Source organism: Ranitomeya variabilis, chromosome 3 (genome assembly GCF_051348905.1).
Source record: "Ranitomeya variabilis isolate aRanVar5 chromosome 3, aRanVar5.hap1, whole genome shotgun sequence".
NCBI lineage: Eukaryota > Metazoa > Chordata > Amphibia > Anura > Dendrobatidae > Ranitomeya > Ranitomeya variabilis.
The window spans coordinates 341,348,385-341,371,032 of NC_135234.1; the positions used below are offsets into that span (position 1 = coordinate 341,348,385).

The following is a 22,648-nucleotide window of genomic DNA, read 5'->3' on the forward strand; positions in this document are numbered from 1 at the left end:
TTATCGTTCTATTTTTTACCTTACAGGCTCGCAGTAATAAAACTTTGCAGGCTTCATTTCAGGTGGTTGCAATAACCCACCAGATATTTGATCACACAGCGCGTTAACCCTTACTGCTCATTTTTTCCACAGGTGGTTAGCACTATATGTTACTATTTCAGGTGGCTGCAATAACCCACCAGATACTTGATCACACAGTGCATTAACCCTTACTGCTCAATTTTTCCACAGGTGGTTAGCGCTATATGTTACTATTCTTATAGCATCGTCAATCAAATTTTCTTGGCTTTTTGGGCATATTGCAATCGAATCATACAGGATACTGTTGTCTCAATAGTGTATATTTTATATATTTTACTACCCTCTTCTTATGTATACTATACAACTCTTCAATATATATCCTGAGTAAACATATATTTCTTCTATTTACATTTCATTTAGTGTGTTTTTTCGTTATTTAGGGATTCAACACTGTTTTCATCTGGTTTCCTGTGCACAAATCTAATAATTTTAGAATTTCTTATTTTTCTGACAACATGGTGGTTATTGTCTAGATTTGCAGCAATAGGACATCTTATTTATATACTAGCGCCGCTGAAAATATACATTTTAACTAAAAACTACAAAACAGCCTGAACATGCAAAAAAACCATGTGCGGTTTTGCACTTGATTATTTATTATGCATTGTTTATATAGCGCCATCATATTCCGCAGCTCTTTACAGACATTATCATCACTGTCCTCAATGGGGCTCACAATCTAGATTCCCTATCAGTATGTCTTTGGAATGTGGGAGGAAAATGGAGAACCCGGAGGAAACCCACGCAAACACTGGGAGAACATATAAACTCCTTGCAGATGTTGTCCTTTGTGTGATATGAACCCAGGACCTCAGCATGGCAAAGCTGCAGTGCCAACCACTGAGCCACCATGTTGCCCTATTTAGTTCTTGGTGCACTACCACATGTGCAGACACACTAATACACAAAAATATCAGCACTAAGGTTTGACGTGCACTTGTTATTCTTAGTATCCTCACATTCACAATTGTGCATTATGGTCTTTTTTATTATTACTGCAGGACGGATATACAAGAAATTAGATCAGAAATGAGTCAAGAGAGAGTGAAACGCTTAGCATTGCAGGTACGTGGTAAAACATAGATAAGATATAGTGATGGTTGATCTGTGTAATGCATTTATATAGACCCTGGACTGCAGCACATCAAGTTATTATGGATCCATATTCTGGATTCATAGGCACTGTATGTGCATGTTACTTCCAATATGGTACCACCAAGAAAACTCTTTTTCTACTTAAAAATGTTTCGTGGAGAGAATACATCTATAATGCTACATATACTGCCGCCATATGTAGGTAATAAGTGTGGATTACAAATCTGTTATTTAGTCATTCACGTGAGCTCTAAGGACCCTTTGGCCTTCATAAGTTGTAAGTGAGGTCTCTCTAGGTGCACTGTACTAGCCACTAATGATCAGATATCAATGTTGTTCCTCCTGTTTGACACCTATGAAACTCTGTATATGACTGAACCTGTGCACAGGCAATGTATCTCCCCATTGTGATCAAAGATCTCTGTCTCTGTAATTTGTTCCCCTCTCACCGAAAGGAAAATAAAAAATTATCAAATGGAGATGTGAGCATATAATGCCAGTGTGCATTGCGTATTTTTTCCCTTCATACTCAGTGACTCAAAGGGATTTAAGAGGTGAATACACTGTGGATCATGAGCATCATCTGCCAGTCTATTTCAAGAGAAGAACAGGTGTCGTTAATCTTTTGTGCTCTCGGTGTATCCCGCAGCACTGAAACCAAGACACCATCCAACCACCACATGCCATGACTCGTGGTGCTCAAATTATATTATTGTACTTTATTTACATTAGGCCTCATTCACACAAGATTACTTATAAGCTGCCTACTTCAACGATTCTAAATGTGGAGATAATTTTAGTTAATGGACCTATTATTCTACTATACTCTCCCCATAATAGTTTAGAAAGACTGAAAATCATCCAAAAAATCCCAGCTGCCATGCACGTGCCATAGGCAAGAACTGAGGTGCTTAGTCTATACTAGTAGGGTATATTCATATATGTTCTTGGTGCATATATAAAAGTCCTTATGAAAACTGCCTCACATCACTATCAATTGTACATCTGCACTGCTATTTATATGGCCATGGATTGCAGATATGAAAACCGCTTTAGTAAGTGAGAGACATGTCACTTATTGAAGATATTTTCACCTTAATAGACCATGATTTCACCCTAAATAGAGCTAATCCATGTGCAAACCTGTGGCAGTTCTTGTCTTTAAATTTATGCTCCATGCATCGGATTACCCAATCACATCATTGTTTACCTTTTACCGTGTTGAATTCCAAGTCCATTGCAGTTTGGAGGTCTAAATCTTCCGGATTGGATCTTTTAATTCTATGGCTTTGAAGGGAATGTGTAATGCTTTATCACAATATGGAGCTCCAAAACACCAAAGATATATGTTACGGCTAGCGGAACGCACCGAATAAATAGAGATGTTTTTATTGATATTGGTGCGTTCGCAGCCCGGAGTCCACCGTGCAGGAGTACCTGCTGCTAGCAACGGCGGCACCATATGGCGGTATGGACTAACTCAGTTACTTCACCGAGTAGTCGTGAAAGAAAAGCACTGTGCCCTCTTAGGCTTCACAGAGGCACAGGCTAACTACCCGCACAGAGAGCAGTCAGTGGTCATGCACGCACACAAAACTCCTCGCCGGAGGTGCCAGCATTCTAGGGGCTTATTTCAGCCGGGTCCCTGAACACATTCAAGCACAAACTCCTCGCCGGAGGTGCCAGCATTCTAGGGGCTTATTTCTGCCGGGTCCCTGAACACATACTCTCGTGACCACACTGGCGCAAAGCACTTAACAAAGAACAATACTTGCGCATGGCCGTGCGGTCATGCGAACCTTAAATAGCTGCAGCATGTACAAGACCTTCCTAGAAGGACCAATGAGAAGCTACACCAGAGCGTGAGCACCTACAGGACCTTATCAATGACCTTAGCTGCAGTATCGGATCATGTGACCCTCGATCTCCACTGAGAGATCTTACTCTGGGCAAACGAGCAAAGCAGGACTTAGACCCAGAAGCATCTGCTCGCCGCTGCCCAGCACCGACTTCAATGGCAGAAGCAGGAAAGGCAGCAGTAACTCTAACGTCTCCGCTGAGCAGGCTCCACTGTGGAAGGAGAAGAATGGGAGACCGCAGCGGAGATGGACCAAGATTCCCCCTTTGCAGAGGAAGGAACTCGACCCCTAACATGGCCCCCCCTCCTTGGGCCTCGCTACGTTCAAAGGCAGCAATGAGCTGCAGAGCCCGAATGCGCTCAGCAGGCTCCCAGGACCTATCCTCAGGACCGTAACCCTTCCAGTCCACCAAATAAAATTTTTGGCCACGAACCACCTTGTACCCCAAAATAGCGTTCACCTCGTAATCGTCCGTAGACGAACCCGATGTCCCGGCAGATGACTCAGAAAACCGGGACATGTATACGGGCTTAAGGAGGGACACATGAAAGGTGTTGGTGATACCTAGGCGTGGAGGAAGAGCTAGACGGTAGACCACAGGATTAACCTGTTCGAGGACCTTGAAGGGACCCAAGTAGCGAGGAGCAAACTTAGTGGACTCAACACGCAGCCTGATGTTACGGGCGGAGAGCCACACTAAATCGCTGGGTGCAAAGGTCAGAGCGGGGTGCCGATGTGCATCGGCGGAAGACCTCATTCTCTCCTTGGAGGTCTGAATGGCATCCTGAGTGCGGTCCCAAATGTCCCGTGCCTCCACAGCCCAGTCTGCCACCCTGGAGTCGGCGGAAGACACGGGCATGGGCACAGGTACCCGCGGATGCTGACCATAATTAAGGAGGAATGGCATCTGTCCAGTGGAGTCGGCTACAGCATTGTTCAGTGGAAACTCTGCCCACGATAGCAAGGATGCCCAGTCATCCTGCCTGGCTGAGACAAAATGTCACAGATATGTGACCAAGGTCTGGTTGGCCCTCTCTACCAACCCATTCGTCTCAGGTTGATAAGCAGAAGAGAGATTTAACTCAATACTGAGAAGATGACAAAGCTCTCTCCAGAACCGAGACGCAAACTGGGGACCCCGGTCACTGACAATTTTGTCTGGCATACCGTGTAGGCGGAAGATGTGTTTAATAAACAACGCTGCCAAGGCCCGTGCAGAAGGTAGCCGTGGACGCGGCACCAAGTGCACCATTTTAGAAAAATGATCGGTGATAACCCAAATGACGGTACAGCCACGAGACTTAGGCAAACCCACCACAAAGTCCATCCCGACCATCTCCCAGGGCCTATCTGCCACCGGCAGAGGATATAATAACCCAGCTGGCCGTTGTCGAGGAGACTTATTTTTGGCGCAGGAGACACACGCCTGAACATAGTATGTGACATCACGAGCCATATGCGGCCACCAGTATGTCCTCGCCAGTAACTCAGATGTCCTTTTGGAACCAAAATGTCCACCCACCCTGGACGAGTGTGCCCAAGAGAGAACCTCCGGTCGCAAACCGGATGGTACAAAAGTCTTGCCCAGAGGCACAGACTCTAGCAAAACTGGGGCCACAGTTCTCAGGCTCTCGGTGGGGACAATAAGCCGACGCTCCTCTTCCTCCTCCACAGATGACACAACGGAGCGAGAGAGAGCGTTGGCACGAATGTTCTTCTCCCCAGAAAGGAAATGGAGGGTGAAATGAAACCGGGAGAAGAACAAGGACCATCTGGCCTGGCGAGAATTTAACCGCTGGGCTGTCTGCAGGTACACCAAATTTTTGTGATCTGTGTAGACTTGGAAGGGAAAACGAGCTCCCTCCAAGAGATGTCTCCACTCCGAGAACGCCAACTTCATGGCTAGCAACTCCCTGTCCCTGATGGAATAATTCCTCTCTGCTGGTGAGAAGGTCTTAGAAAAGAAGAAGCAAGGATGCTTCCCACCTTGAGCATCCTTTTGGAAGAGGACTGCTCCAGCACCAACAGATGAGGCATCCACCTCCATGATAAATGGCCTATCTACATCGGGGCGATGTAGGATGGGAGCGCTAGTGAAGTGAGACTTTATGGAGTTAAAGGCCTTGGAGACCTCCACAGACCACAATTTGGGATTTGCTCCCTTCTTGGTGAGGGCAACCAAGGGAGCTATCAAAGTCAAGAAGTGTGGAATAAACTGACGATAATAATTTATGAACCCCATAAAGTGCTGCACCGCTTTAAGAGAATGGGGTTCCTGCCAGTCCAACACAGCCTGTAGTTCGGCAGGATCCATGGCCAATCCCTGGGTGGAGATGATATAGCCCAGGAAAGGTAAAGACTCCTGCTCAAACACACACTTCTCCAACTTGGCATAGAGGAAGTTTGCCCGTAGGAGGTCGAAGACTTTGCAAACATCTCTCCGGTGGGAGTCAATATCTGGAGAGTAGATGAGAATATCATCCAGATAGACTACGACCGAGGTGGTGAGCATATCCCGGAAGATGTCGTTCACAAAGTCTTGGAAAACGGCTGGGGCATTACAGAGCCCAAAGGGCATCACCAGATATTCATAGTGCCCATCCCTGGTGTTAAAAGCCTTCTTCCATTCGTCCCCCTCACGGATGCGAATCAGGTTGTAAGCACCCCGCAGATCTAGTTTAGCAAACACCCTTGCTCACCGAAGCCTATCGAAGAGCTCAGATATCAATGGCAAAGGGTACTTATTCTTAACAGTGATGGCGTTAAGACCCCTGTAGTCTATGCATGGACGCAGTTCCCCATTCTTCTTCTGCACGAAGAACCACCCAGCCCCAGCAGGTGACACTGACTTCTGATGAACCCTCTTGCCAGATTCTCTTGAATGTACTGAGACATTGCCTCCATCTCTGGGTGAGATAATGGATAAACTCGACCCCGAGGAGGCTCAGCACCAGGCAAGAGATCAATAGGACAGTCATAGGGGCGATGTGGCGGAAGGGTCTCCGCCGCCTTTTTGGAGAACACGTCCGCATAAGACCAATACTGCTTGGGGAGAGAGGATAAATCTGTGGGTACCTCTGTAGTAGCAACCTGAACGCACTCCCTCTGACACCTACCCCCACAAGATTCACCCCATCCCAAAATTCTGCCTGAGGACCACTCAATATGAGGAGAATGGTACCGTAACCAAGGTATCCCCAACAGGACCTCATCAATTCCCTCAGGAATGACGAGCAGAGATATAATCTCCTGATGGGATGGCGACATGGACAGAGTAAAAGGGATGGTCTGGTGTGTTATCTGTGAGGGCAGTGTCGACCCATTCACCACTCGTACCATCACTGGTTGAGCAAGCATAACCAGGGGTATTGCGTGACGTTGGGCAAAGGCAGAAGACATAAAATTGCCCTCCGCCCCAGAATCCACGTAGAGCTCTACCGAGTGGGAGGATGAGCCAATAATAATTGTCCCCTTAAAGGACAATTTGGAGGCAAACGTCGCCGTGTCTAGTGTACCTCCACCTACTACCACTAGACGCTGACATTTCCTCGACCGCTGAGAACATCTGGTGGCAAGATGTCCTGACTGCTGGCAAACATGACAAACCTGGAGTGCACGAGCAGTCCGAGACTTAGAACCCGCTCGTGACACTTCCATGGCCTCATGTGACTCAGGTACCATGACCGGAGATTCAAGAGGTTTGGCGAAGGTGGGAGCCAGCCGAAACCTCTGCCTACACTGGGCTCGCTCTAACCTCCGCTCGTTAAAATGGAGGTCAATTCGAGTAGAGACCAATATTAACTCCTCCAGTGTGGCAGGAATCTTCCTAGTGGCCAGAGCGTGCTTAACGTGATCAGCCAGGCCCCTCCAAAATATGGGGATAAGGGCTTTATCCGACCACTCCAGCTCAGAAGCCAGAGTCCGAAATCGGATGGCAAAATGGCTGACCATGGACTCACCCTAAGTTAATGCCAGCAGTTGGAGTGCCGTGTCATGGGTGACTTGAGGTCCTAAAAAGACCTGTTTCAGAGTGCTCAGGAACCGCGGAGCACTCTGCACCACATGATCGCCACGCTTCCACAGCGGCGTAGCCCACTCCAACGCCCTGTCCGACAAGAGAGACAGAATAAATCCCACCTTAGCCCGCTCAGTAGGGAAACGTGCAGCCAGGAGCTCGAGATGAATAGAGCACTGACTCACGAAACCCCTACAAGATTTGTTGTCTCCAGAAAATTTTTCTGGCAGTGGGAGGCGAGATAATGTCAGAACAGGGGTGGCAGTGGACAAGGTAGCTGCAGCCACGCTAGCAGCCTGTACAGCAACTGCGGTAACATCCACAGCTGGGGTTGAGCTCTCGAGAGCCGCCAACCTACCCTCCAGCTGCTGGATATACCGCAAAGTTTGCTGAATGTCCGCCATTTACTAGCCAGACCCTGGCGCTAGTATTATGTAACACCAAAGATATATGTTACGGCTAGCGGAACGCACCGAATAAATAGAGATGTTTTTATTGATATTGGTGCGTTCGCAGCCCGGAGTCCACCGTGCAGGAGCACCTGCTGCTAGCAACGGTGGCACGATATGGCGGTAAGGACTAACTCAGTTACTTCACCAAGTAGTCGTGAAAGAAAAGCACTGTGCTCTGTTAGGCTTCACAGAGGCACAGGCTAACTGCCCACACAGAGAGCAGTCTGTGGTCACGCATGCACACAAAACTCCTCGCCGGAGGTGCCAGCATTCTAGGGGCTTATTTCAGCTGGGTCCCTGAACACATTCAAACACACACTCCTCGCCGGAGGTGCCAGCTTTCTAGGGGCTTATTTCAGCCAGGTCCCTGAACACATACTCTTGTGACCACACTGGCGCAAAGCACTTAACAAAGAACAATACTAGCGCATGGCCGTGCGGTCATGGGAACCTTAAATATCTGCAGCATGTACAGGACCTTCCTAGAAGGACCAAAGAGAAGCTACACCAGAGCATGAGCACCTACAGGACCTTCCTGAAGGAGCCAATGACCTTAGCTGCAGTATCAGATCATGTGACCCTCGATCTCCACTGAGAGATCTTACTCTGGGCATGCTCAGAATGAGCAAAGCAGGACTTAGACCCAGAAGTGTCTGCTCGCCGCTGCCCAGCACCGACTTCAATGGCAGAAGCAGGAAAGGCAGCAGTAACTCTTAGCACAGAGTCAGACTGAGCGAGACGCTGGGACCGACGTCTCCGCTGAGCAGGCTCCACTGCAGCAGGAGAAGAATGGGAGACCACAGCGGAGATGTACCGAAATTCCCCCTGTGCAGAGGAGGGAACTCGACCCCTAACAGATATATTAATCAGAAAATCCTGGGTCCTGAGTGAAATTTGTTATAAAAAAAACAAATCACGCTTTACTTAGCCTTCTGCAGTCCATTGCTGAGTCTCTCCCTATACTCCCGGTGTCTGTTATTGGCTGTGACCCTGATGTCACATTGACAGGGTGGCAGCTAATCAGTGGCGCTCAGCGGTGCTTCACTTTTTTCAAATTATTGTCAGCCATTTCCCTGTTTTCATGAGAAGGTGCGCTGCCAACAAATAATGGTTTTTATGACATCAGAGAAGCAATCAATGACAGTGAACGATTAGTACAATAACAATAAATGGTTGTTTTATGAAACTTTTTTGAAAAAAATTGAATAGAAACTTCTGCCACTTCACGGGTTACCTCATTTGCTGTTTCTCACAGACGCTAACACATTTTAATATGCCACACTGACCCTCCTTAGTCAAGGGTCAAGGCTACCTCATGGTTTATGTAACCATAGCCTGTCTGACTGATGCAGCTTTCATAATACCCACTAGCAGATGGTAAATTTAACTTGATAACGTTAGATACCTGATCCCTGCATAGATTCAGAAGAGGGAGGTTATCTAAAGCCGGGAAAACCAAACTGGTGATTAAAGAAAATGTTACTGATGTCTAATAAGGCACAAAATTAGTGGCACATAAGATTGGGCAAATAAGTGACATATCATAAGTATACTTCTCAGAAGATAATTATAAACTGTATATGTATTTCATAGATGGAAATTGAGAACCTCAAGAAGCTATCATCCTCCTAAATACCATTGAAAACTTGGGCTGGTCCCATGAGCACAAAAAGAGCAGCAAACAGATGTAAAACTACATGAAGATGGCAGACCTAACAATGAGAAGACTACATTGGAAATGGACACTATTAGACATATTCTGAGAATAAATATCACTTTGCTTTTTGGACCAATATTTTTTTTGTATGTGTTATTATGTGATGTATAATTCTGTAGATCATAGATCTGGCATTTGTTGATAATGTTGGTACGTTGTTCAAACTATGAATGCCTATTCTACATTCAATGTTTTTTTCTCTCTTTTTTTTTGCTTTATCACTCTTACATATGATGTAATTGCAAGATACTGGTGCACAGTTCAGTATAAAGATGCTCATCACTGCGGATTACTTTATATATTAGCATTGTCTTGACCCAGCACTAATGGTTCAACATATATTGCCCCTGTCTTTTTCTAAAGATTTATTATTGAAAGATGTTTTTCTCATACCCTGAACTGAACTTTCTTATGATCCAGACACTTCAAGTCCTCATTGTTCTCTAAGTATCTGGCAATAACACAAAACTTTTTGGCCCATTTCTAGCTACAACTACCACCTACACCTTCAATGTTTGTGACTTATCTAACCCTGGCAATATGCATCTCAGGTCTAAAAACTTGTACAAACAAACAGCGGTGGAACTAATTTCCAGCTTTTATCCAAACCAGTTTAGGGTTTGTGAATATCACTTTAAAGCTTTATGTTTGACGTACGCACTGAGGAAATCTTGTAAAGGATGTGCTGAAGCTCAAAGGGATTGTCCGTTCTTGAGTGATAAGTCTACAGTCACTTTGTGATGGGGTCCAGCCTTGCTTAATACAAGGGTAATGAGCTGCACCCACTAGATGGATTAGGGCTGAGATTATGCATACCGCATATTTGATCGCCGTTCTCGGCGGAGATACTGGCGAACCCTTGAAGCACACAGTGTGTGCTGTGGGAGGATTTACGAGTCGGCAGTCACACAGAGTGACTGCAGACTTATCATTCGAGACCGGACAACCCTTTCTAAAGGGGTTATTCCCATCTTGTACATTATGGCATTCTCTGTTTGTCATCCCATAACCGAATAAAGCTACTGTTTTAGATATGCCATCGGTGAGTGGCGCTTTTTAACATTTTCATCTACATACGTATTATAAAATAAGCTATCCACAAGCTGAGCATCACAAGAGTTGGTGATTGGGTCTGAGTTAATTTTTTTTTTATCCTGTCTTCCTTGGAAATTGGGTGTAGCAGCAGTGCCAGGGTTCTTCTGTCTATGTTATGCCATAAAGGCATAGTAGATGCAAATCCTACCACTGAACATTGCGTATATCTTGATAATGGGGTCATGATGTTTTTCACCTATCAGTGAAGCTATGGGCAGAATTCCTTTTCTTTTGTATGAGAATTCTGACCTACCAGTCCACTAACTGTAGCGCACAACATATTCTAAGGATAGATGTGGGTATCATTTTTGGTAACAAACACATACAGCTACCAAATAGGTATGCAAACATTCTTTTTGGCATTGATTGGGTCTATTTGGTTTGTAGGAGTATGACCATAGATATAGTGTAATGTTCAGGTGCTATGGATAGCTGCTTCACATTTTTCTGACATTTCTAGTCCAGGGCTGTTCATAAGGACTTCTGTTGTATTTTCTGTACTGATTAGGACTTTTTCTTTTGTAATTGGAAACTGCTACTGCTAAGATTTAATTTGGCAGATGATGTATGACCTATTGTATGTTTTTAGGGCCTTATAAGTCTTGTATACAATAATGGCCTATTGTATGCTCAAATCTGTTAACGGAAAAGAGGATAGTCTTATTCGAGTGAAAATTGACTATCTTCCATCTTCTATCGTCCAAATGATTGTTCCACCTTTGCTAGTAGCATTAAGTTAGGTTTATGGTTACATCTGCCAACATTCAGCATAATATAGATATCCTTAAAAAAGAACCTGTCATCAAATAAAGATTGGCCAGCTTTTGCTCTTATTTTAATTCCATTGCTCCCATGAGTATTCTATTGAATTTTTTTAATTTGCCTTATGACTCCAGAGATCTGGACTTTTTAATTTTGAGCTACTTTCTATGGACCAAAAGGTCTTGCTCCCAGGAGTCTCTGGAAGCTTGTCGCCAGGCTGGTCTGCAACCCATACTTCCTTGGCAAACACCATAAAAATGACCACTAAATAAAAAGGCGCATCTCTCTAGAACCATGGTGCCAATTTAAATTTAAAAAAATCCTGAGCACTCAGAGGAACAGCAGGAATAAAATAATAGCAAAAATTGTTCACTTTTGATCTGGTCCTTTTTAAATTGTAAATACTATTGAAGTTAAATAAACCACTCCTTAGCATCAAAGGTGAATTCAAATCTCTTGGACAATAGTTATAACCTATACATGGTGACATAAGGGAACTACGGACTGGAGGTGATACATCAAATCTGTCCTGGAAAACGATTGCCTTGTAGCCCAATTCCAATTCAGTTTTCACTTAGTGGATGAGTTTGCGCAATTCAAAATCATAGGTGCATTTACATTCCATGTTTTGTCAATGTTGACCATAGAGTAATATTACTGCCCATACCATAAAATATTGATTTCTACTGCCATCATTCAGTATGATAATAAGAGCCATAGTTATCGCATGGGACCCCTGACCTTTGTAGATGCCCAGGGATTAAAATATCTGCACTATGACTACTCATATTTGGGATCTATAAGATCCCAGGTCATGAAATGGCCTCTTTCTTTTACATTGAAAAAGGATAAGAACATACAAACTACTTGCAGATGTTGTCTTTGGTGGAATTTGAACTCAGGACCCCAGAGCTGCAATGCTAACCACTGAGCCACCGTGTTGCTCACAGCCTTAAATAATTAAGGAGGGAGCCCTTTTCACTATTATTTTTTTAATCATAACCATTATTATTTCAACAATAAGTATTCTTAGCTATATATGTATATACAGGTATATGCAAACCAGGGTTGGATAAAGACAAACCGATTCTATAGCTGTCATAAAGAAATGTGTTTATATAAATGCATCTAATGAAATATCTTGGATACCTCAATCGCGCTTGCCAAAGAATAGTGGCCCAACATTTTAATAAAATATCTTGTATAGTATGAAAGTTTTTCTAAGAAAAAATGTAAAGTAAAAGATGAATCCTGATTGGATACTATGGGGAGTTATACAAAATCCTGTTTTTTGGGGAACTATTTCTTTTACTGATATGTAAAATGTGCAATATTGTCAATAAATATAGAGATATATTTGTTCAAATGTAGTTGATTAATTTGATTGCATCAGAGAATATATAATGTAAGTGGCCTTCGCTCCCACTTAGAAGTTTTTGGGATTCAATTACAGCCTTGGAGGCTAAGAAGCTGTACGATTTCTAATTATCTCTGGGGATTGGCCGGGGTGTTGTTTTATTTTGTAAGCTCCATAAATGTAGGCTTCCGTACATAAATATAGCTGTTTCATACATGATACCAAATAGAAGAATTCATAGCTTCATTAGAAGTGAAAGATATTGCTTGTGTCTACGAAGGACTTTTTTGAAGCGCAAATTGTACATATTTTAATACTTCTGATCAGACAAATGGTGGTAGTTGCCTTTTTTTTGCTACTAACTAGAACCCTTAGGGTACCGTCACACATTGAAATTTTCATCGCTGCGACGGCACGATTCGTGACGTCGCAGCGTCGTATAATCATCGCTCCAGCGTCGTAGACAATCACGGCGCTGGAGCGATGCCGAAGTCCCCGGGTAACCAGGGTAAACATCGGGTAACTAAGCGCAGGGCCGCGCTTAGTAACCCGATGTTTACCCTGGTTACCAGCGTAAACGTAAAATAACAAACAGTACATACTCACCCGTCGGTGTCCTTCAGGTCCCTTGCCGTCTGCTTCCTGCTCTGAGTGCAGCCGTACAGTGAGAGCAGATCGCAGCACCGCTGCGCTCTGCTCTCACTTTCCGGCCGGCACTCAGAGCAGGAAGCAGACGGCAAGGGACCTGAAGGACACCGACGGGTGAGTATGCACGGTTTGTTTTTTTACGTTTACGCTTGTAACCAGGGTAAACATCGGGTTACTAAGCGCGGCCCTGCGCTTAGTTACCCGATGTTTACCCTGGTTACAAGCGAAGACATCGCTGGATCGCTGTCACACACAACGATCCAGCGATGTCAGCGGGTGATCAAGCGACGAAAGAAAGTTCCAAACTATCTGCTACGACGTACGATTCTCAGCAGGGTGTCTGATCGCAGTAGCGTGTCAGACACAGCGATATCATAACGATATCGCTAGAACGTCACGAATCGTAACGTCGTAGCGATGGAAATTTCAATGTGTGACGGTACCCTTAGATACAAGCACTGTTGTGTCATTTATACTAAAAGTATGCAGTATGCAAATATGTCATTTTAGAGCCCAATACATAATGTTCAGCTTGTACTTCTGGTACATGCACCCCATAAATTGTTAAATGGCTTGTCCAGGAAAATGTTCATGTAGGAATGCTTGGACCTGACACCCATAATGTGGTGGTGCACCATCTTGCTGGTAAAACTCAGGGAACGTGCCATCTTCAGTGCATAACTGAACAGTTTCCTGGAAAGTGGATTGGTTGTCGTGGGCCAGTTGATTGGCCACCAAGGTCTCCCGATCTGACCCCTTAGACTTTTATTTTTCGGGTCATCTGAAGGCAATTGTCTGTGTTGTGAAGATATGAGATGTGCACAATCTGAAACAACGGATACTGGAAGCCTGTGCTAGCATTTCTTCTGCGGTGTTGCTATCAGTGTGTCAAGAGTGGGAGAAGAGGGTTGCATTGACAATCCAATACAATGGGCAGCACTTTGAACACATTTTATAAGTGGTCATAAACTTGTAAATAACTCATGAAAGTAGAAAAGTAAAACCAAGCATGTTGGTACCCCTCGTTTAATGACAGAAAAATCCACAATGGTCACAGAAATAACTGCCAATGGGTGGCACTAGAGTTATAGCCCTCTTCCTCTCTGGAGAGACAATTTGCAGATTTCTCAGAGGAGCATTGCGGCTTTAACCCCTTTATGACCTTGGGATTTTCCGTTTTTCCTTGTTCGTTTTTTGCTCCCCTTCTTCCCAGAGCCATAACTTTTTTATTTTTCTGTCAATATGGCCATGTGAGGGCTTTTTTTGTGTGAAACAAGTTGTACCTTTGAACGACATCATTGGTTTTAGCATGTCGTGTACTAGAAAACGGGAAAAAAATTCCAAGTGCGGTGAAATTGCAAAAAAGTGCAATCCCACACTTGTTTTTTGATTGGCTTTTTTACTAGGTTCACTAAATGCTAAAACTGACCTGCCATTATGATTCTCCAGGTCAGTACGAGTTCATAGATACCAAACATGTCTAGGTTCTCTTTTATCTAAGTGGTGAAAAAAAAATTCCAAACTTTGCTAAAAAAAAAAAAAATTGTGCCATTTTCCAATACCCGTACCATCTCCATTTTTTATGATCTGGGATCGGGTGAGGTCTTATTTTTTGCGTGCTGAGCTGGCGTTTTTAATGATAGCATTTTGGTGCAGATACATTCTTTTGATCGCCCGTTATTGCATTTTAATGCAATGTCGCGGCGACCAAAAAAACGTAATTCTGGCCTTTCAAATTTTTTTCTCGCTACGCCATTTAGCAATCAGGTTAATCCTTTTATTGATAGATTGGGCGATTCTGAATGTGGCGATACCAAATATGAGTAGGTTTGATTTTTTTTTATTGATTTATTTTGAATGGGGCGAAAGGGGGGTGATTTAATCTTTTCTTTTTTTTTCACATTTTTTTTTACTTTTTTTTTTTTACTTTTGCCATGCTTCAATAACCTCCATGGGAGGCTAGAAGCAGGCACAACTCGATCGCCTCTGCTACATAACAGCGATCATCAGGGGGCGCTCACAGCAGGCCGGCATCAGTAACCATAGAGGTCTCAAGGACCTCTATGGTTACAATGCAGAAGCATCGCTGACCTCCGATCATGTGACTGGGGTCGGCGATGCGCTCATTTCCGGCCGCCCGGCCGGAAGCGCCGGTTAAATGCCGCTGTCAGCGTTTGACAGCGGCATTTAACTAGTTAATAGCGGCGGGTGAATCGCGATTTCACCCACCGCTATTGCGGGCACATGTAGCTGTTCAAAACAGCTGACATGTCCCGGCTTTGATGCGGGCTCTCCGCCGGAGTCCTGCATCAAAGTGCGGTATCTGACCTTGGACGTACTATCCCGTCCGAGGTCAGAAAGAGGTTAAGTCTCCTCATCTCGACATGTTTAACATGTCACTCTCCGCAAGGAGAAACAATACTTCTTGGATCCCAGTCAGACGCCTCTCACTCAGCCAAACCAGATCTCCACTTTGCACTGATGAGGGGCAGTACCCCGAAACACAGTGTCTGCAAATTGAGATTCTGGTTTGGCTTTTATCCTAAGTCATGTGACAAGGCTTGTTAAAGGGTCGACATTGACTGTTAGGATTGCTACTTCCAATAGGTGGCACTAGAGTTCTAGTCCTCTTCCTCTCTGAAGAGACAATTTGCAACCAGAGTACACCTCATTCTACTTAATGTGCTTATTTAACGAAGGAAAGTATAAAAAAACACTGCTGTGGTGCTCACAATCCTCTTGCAATAGGACAAGCTGGATAACAAAACGGGGGCGTGGCCTGACTGCACTAGGTTGAAGACATGCCTGGTATGAGCTCCTTAAAGACCAGGCCAAGCTAAAGGAAAAACACAGATTTTGGCTTCTAATCTGACCCTTGGACCTGAGCTTTCTAGAGGAGGCTCTGGGTTAAAAAGTGACCCCTTTTTGACTGGACAGAAATGTGAGACTGACCGCGTGGACTCAGCGGGAAGAGGACAGGCGCCATCTTCCCAGCTCAAGATCTGGTACCACACAGCAGAGCGGAGGCAGCAGTGACTACCGCAGAGGTAGAGTCCCTTGGAGACCCCGGCTGCCACTGCCGGACTCACCGTCATCCCGGCCAGACTCCCCGTCATCCCTGCTGGGTTCATCACCTTCCATCGGCTCTCCCATGATCACCGTTGTTTAGGGGAATGGGAGAGAGTGCTGCACTGTGTGGTGCGCCAGCCCTGTCCGCTACTGAGAAGCACGGTGCTCCCTCTTGGCTCCACTCACAGCTCGCGCCACAGTACAGGGACCTGATATGCTGGGTTTGAAGCTGCAGCTGCGATGCCCGAGATCTCCCTCCCCGGGCTGGCACCATATTGATCCGCCCACTTGAACGCTGAAGGCAGAAGCGTTGAGACTGGCGGTCAGTCAGAGGTCAGTGGGATACATAGAAGCGCTGCGGAGGCATTGCTGATTGCCACAGAGATATTGGAGAGACAGAGAGGAGAGATAATGCTAGACTGGAGGAGTGGGGACTGCAAAAGAGGGAGAATAAGAAGAATAAAGCTAAAGTCACCACAAAAGTGAACATAACATAGAGGGAGGGTTTATCAACTCTTTGGAATACTTTATCTGTAAGCTCCTGTTCCACTGGCTACCACTATACTGTTTTGTATTACTGTGACTAGAGATTTTCAAGCAGAAATCAAAGACAGCAGTGAGGAGAGACAGTATATTCCATATAATCCTCTGAGCAGATTTATAATTGGGGCAAAGGCGACATCTAGTGGCTCTTGAAAAATCAGCTGCAAAAGTCCTTCATAAATGCAGTATATAAGGATCCTTCTATATTATTTCTAAACACTCTTTTTCGGTGATTACTTTGTATCTCCGTTCAAACTGCACCCACACACACAAATGATACACCATTTGAAAGGTAACCATGCCCCCTTCAGCAGGAAAATAGCCAAACAAACCACACATCCACGATGTGATCACAAAATACAGTTTAAACGTTAATTTTCTAAACCTGCAGTAAGGAAAAATGACCTGCAGGTGGCACCACACTACCCCAAAGCACACTACCACAAAGCTGCTTACAGACATCACAAACAAATCCTAACATTTGCCTTGGGGGCTTTCCAGCTTGCCAAACTTCTTGCCCAGCCGATTTCAGGCACATTGTAGGATTGCACACTTGCACTGCCTATTCAATTGCACACTTGCTCCATTTATACTCCACCGACACACACAAATGATACACCATTTCAATCAAATTACCTGCAGGTGGCATTTGCCGAAGCTTGCTGAAGTGCTTGCCCAGCCTATTTCAGGCAAATTCGAGGATTGCACACTTCACTGCAGGTGAGTCACATATGCAAACACATTTGTACACATGCATTGCTTTTTAAGTCACTACTTCGCCCCTCACACACAAATAATTCACCATTTGAAAGGTAAACTTGCCCCCTTCAGCAAGAAAAGACACAAACAAACCACACATTCACAATTTGATCAATAAATACAGTTTCGACATTAATTTTCAGAAACCTGCAGAGAACAACAATAGCATGCAGGTGGCACCACAATCTCAAGTTGCTCCATTTATACTCCACCGATACACAGAAATGATGCACCATTTCAAAGGTCAAATTAGAATTTTGAAAGGTCAAGCTAGAATTACAGCATAAGAATGTAATGTGCTGCTGCAGTGCAGTATAGTGCAACCTCCACCAGGGGGTGCTGGTGAGGGAAGAGATGTTGTACACACAGCGTAGCAACACTGAATAGCAGCACAGGTGCCACAGGTAACGAAAGAGTAGTTAGACAAGCCAAGGTCATACACAGAGAGGTCAGCAAAGTACACAGGGGCAGTCAGAAGAATAGTCAGGGACAAGCAGGAAGTCAGAACCTACTGGGAATGTGGTAACCAAAACATGAGACGTAAGACGAAGTTGGGGTACAAACCAGAGTCAAAGCCAGTCGGGGAGCGTGGTATCAGAAACGGAAAACCAGGGGCAAAGTCCAGAGATCAGATCGAGTCATACACGGGTACAGGCAGTCAGAGGCACAAGGATCACTAATACAGGTCAGGGGCTCAAGCCTGGAAGCAAGAACTATCACTAACACTGGTCAGCAGGCTGTGACAGACTGAAATAGCCCAGCTAGCTCCAGAAAGAGGCTGAGGAGATTAACCCCTGCATGACCAGTCTCGAGAGAGGAAAGAAGAAAGTAAACTCCGGACTGGACCATGACAAAGAGATCCTTGTTTAATCGCAACTTGGAGGCCTTGACAGCCAAACAATTACAATTACATGATCAGCTAAACAGTACCTTAATTGGAGAAATCACATATTTGTTCATGGTGATAAGGCCTCCAAGCTTATGATGTTACTGATTAAAAGATGACAAGCCAAAACTTACATCCACTCCTTAAAAACCACTAAGGGCCAAAGTACATCAGACACTAACCTGATCTTATCAGAATTCTTAAAGTACTACTTAAACCTTTATAACATACACCCAGATGAAACTGAACTAGACAAAGAAAGAAAACGCACAAAAATTCAGCTCTTTCTTTCCAGTCTTAAACTACCTAAACTATCACTAGAACAACAAATGACCCTTTCTAAACGCTTCACCCTAGGCGAGGCTTGATCCGCTCTGGCAAAAAGTCCCACGAGAAAGCTCCCAGCCCTGATGGTCTCCCCATTTTATATTATAAGAGCTTTTCTGAGATCCTTGAACCCCACTTTCTCAAGCTGTGCAATAAGATACTCCGGGGCAATTCTTTCCCTCCTCAAACTTTAGAGGCCCACATCTCACTTATACACAAGGAAGGCACAGACCCAGAACAATGTAGTAATTACAGACCGATCTCCCTTCCAAATGTAGACCTCAAAACTTATGCTAGCATGCTTGCAAACCACATAGTGGAATATTTGCCAAGCCTAATCTCACCGGATCAGACGGGATTCGTGAGGGGGAGAGAGAGTAAGGATAATGCCTGGCGAGTCCTTCACTTGTTGCAATTCTTTAGATTCCATAGACTCTCTTTGGTGCTCTTAGACACAGATGCGGAGAAAGCATTTGACAGAGTGGATTGGACTTTTTTTTTACAAGAAACCCTCAATTGCTTCAGTTTCCCCCCTCTAATGACAATGGCCATACTTCAAATGTACTCCCACCCTTCGGCAGGGCCGGTTTTAGGCAAAGTGGGGCCCTAGGCAAAAGTTTAAAATGGGGCCCCAAATGCTAACATATTGCACCAACAGAAACATTTTGGTTGTAGCTACATGCGCTGATTTCAGGCCACTAAACGAGCGTGATCAACAATATTGAAGTCATTCGCCACTTGTTTCCAGCCTCTTTACACTGGCTGGGGACAGAATGATCACTAGTAAATCAATCTGTCCCCATACAGTATCATCTTAGCAGAATATCTGCAGTTTTAACTGGGCGATGTGCTGATGAGAACAATGATTTTTGTTCCGGCATATACTGTACATACATACACCGTACATACACACAGATACACATACCGTACATACACAGACATACACCTTACATGCATACACACATACAGTTATATACACAGATAGTATACACATACCGTACATACATATACCATACATACACACAAATACACATACATACACCGTACATACACACACATACAAATACAGTATATGCAAACACATACATATACCATACATACACACAGATACACATACATATACCGTCATACATACACATACCGTACATACACACATGCATATACCGTACATTCACACAAATGCCGTACACACATATACCGAACATACACACAGATACACACACATATACCGTACATACACAGATACAGTTATATACATATAGTACACACATACCGTACATACATATAAAATACACCCAAATGCACATACCGTACATACATACATATACCCTACATGCATACACACACATATACCGAACATATACACATACACGTACTGTACATACACACATACAGTATATACACATACCGTACACACATATACATACACATATACTGTATGTACATGCACATAAACATACATATATACCATATATCCATACAAATTTATTGCACATACACAGATACACACATACTGTACATGCATACACACACAGCCATACAACTATACCATACATACACACATATACTGTACATACACAGATACACACACACACACACACACACACACACACACAGAAACTTACACATAGATACACACAGATGCACACATACATATACAAGCATATACATACATACATACTAATCTTGTATAGGTGATCAGATGAGCCCTGCAGGTCAGTTCAGCTGGAGAAGGCTGCAGACCCCACTGTGGGGGATGGGGCACAGAGCAGGCAGTACTGATATCGGCCCCCTGCTGCTGCCGTGCAGTGAGCTCCTCCCCCATCTTTTCTCTGTGAGGAGACGCTGCAGCCTGCTCTGAACAGAACAGTGGAGGGAGCAGAAGACCCCCTGTAAGTCCTGCTCTTCCTCCACTGCTGTCTCTATGTGCTGTGCAGCCGGGGCCCCTGACTGTAGGCGAGTACTCACCATTGGGACGCTCCATGCAGGGGGACAGACGGCAGCCAGTGAACGCTCTCCTCAGTCTGGTCACTGTGAGGTAAGGAAAGCGTTCATTGGCCAGCGTCTCTCCCTGCATGACACGCCCCCTTTTTGATCTCCTGCACTTCGCGCCCCGCTCTCTTCCCCGGCACCCGATGTAACAGGATTACAGGAGGGAGTGAGAGGGGCCCGATCCTGCATGATACCGGGCCTACCTGCAGGGGCCCCCTCCACCTCTGGGCCCTGGAGCAGTGCCATCAACAGTATGTCTGCCCCTGGCTGGGGGCCCCTAGGGCAGTGGGGGCCCCAGGCAGCTGCCTAGTCTGCCTGCCCCTAACGCCGGCCCTGCCCTTCGGACAAATTTAAAATTAACAATTCCCTTACTATGCCATTGACTATACACAAAGGAATGAGGCAAGGCTGCCCACTCTCGCCTCTGTTATCTTTAATGGTGATGGAGCCTTTGATTAAATCTATTAATGCATGCAAAGATATAATAGGTGTGACTATTCAAGAAAGATCCCATAAAACTATGGCCTTCGCCGACGATCTCCTTGTCACAATGACGCATCCACATAAAGGTATACCGGTTCTTATGCAAATCCTGGAGAGATATGGTTCTTTATCCAACTTCAAAATAAATTTGTCCAAATCTTAAGCCCTGGGAATAAACATACCTAATAGCACTTTGGAACGTTTCAAATCTCAATTTCCTTTTCTTTGACAAATTAAATTTATAACATATCTGGGTATTAAGATTAGTACATCTTATAAGGATCTATTCACGTTAAATTACAAACCGCTCCTGTCCTTACATTGGTGGCAGATCACACTAAAAAATTTAATTAAGAACATTCTTCTACCTAAATTTATCTACTTATTCCAAATGCTACCTATAGCATTACCAAAAGCATTCTTGTCCCAAATCAATTCTTTATTCTTTAACTACATTTGGAACAAGCATCGTCCAAGGCTTAATTCTCTCACACGCTCACTCCCTTAGATGTGTGGTGGTATGGGTGCTGCTAATATTTATAACTATTATTTAGCAGCTATGCTGTTAAGAACTATTGAATGGGTCAGGAAAACTAAGGGGAAAGCTTGGCTCTCAATAGAAGAGCATATGTCACCCATACAACTGCGTTCAATTTTATCTCCCGCTCCAGCACACAAAATTTTATTCTCTAATCTCCTTACTTGGGCAACGGTTAAATGTTGGAAATCTGTAGCTTCATCTCTCCCCATCCCCTTCTCCATTATCCAGGGTCTCGGATATAATAGATCATAACCTAGTGCAATCCATGCCCCTTGATACATCCCCCCTAATAGATCAGTTATACAAAGAGGGCACCTTTGTGTCCTTCCAGCAATTAAAGGCGCTCCCAACTATAGTTTCATCCATTATGAATCTCTTAGGAACACAATACACCAACTTACGTATGTCTACTGGGGATTTAACAAGATCACTCACCGCCTGAGACCTTATGCTCCCAGACAAAAGCTCCAAAAAAAGTGCTTTGCTCCCTTTCTAACACCCTACTTACAAGAGATTCCCCTTCAAAGAAGGCATTTTTGATGAAATGGGAAAAGGACTTAGGTTACTCCTTTACTACATCCCAAACCAAACTCATTTACAAATTATAATCGTATAGCCCCTCACATTGTGTCAGGGCACAACAAAAACAATTACAAAATAATCAATCGCTGGTACATATCACCTCTCCAAATGCGTAAATGGTTTCCCTTTACTCCAGATGTTTGCTGGAGGTGTGAAAAAGAAAGAGGTACATATCTCCAAGATTGACCAACTGTACTATATTGAGGTATTGGCAGCACTCTCCACACATGGCCTTCCCTCCGTTCTCCGTGTTTGGAAACCTTGTTCATCCTAAAGAAACACTGACAAATGTATTTCTTTGTGTGGCACCCAAGAGTCCGGTTGCCACAGTGGCATTGCCTCCCTCACAGGGGGTGATCTCATGCCTGGAAGCAAGGAGGGACTT

At 44.4% G+C, this 22,648-nt stretch overlaps 1 protein-coding gene across 2 annotated transcripts in view; it reads left to right on the top strand.

Moving 5' to 3' along the window:
• The window catches only part of SH3D21 (SH3 domain containing 21), a 188,467-nt gene extending 179,170 nt beyond the window's left edge, over positions 1-9,297 (top strand). For both annotated transcript variants that reach the window (XM_077295856.1, XM_077295855.1), the window contains exons 19-20: positions 1,083-1,146; positions 9,096-9,297. In XM_077295856.1, coding sequence (XP_077151971.1) covers positions 1,083-1,146; positions 9,096-9,134 — 103 coding nt within the window. In that variant the 3' untranslated portion in view covers positions 9,135-9,297. The remainder of the gene's footprint in view (positions 1-1,082; positions 1,147-9,095) is intronic.
• Positions 9,298-22,648: the final 13,351 nt, after the last annotated feature.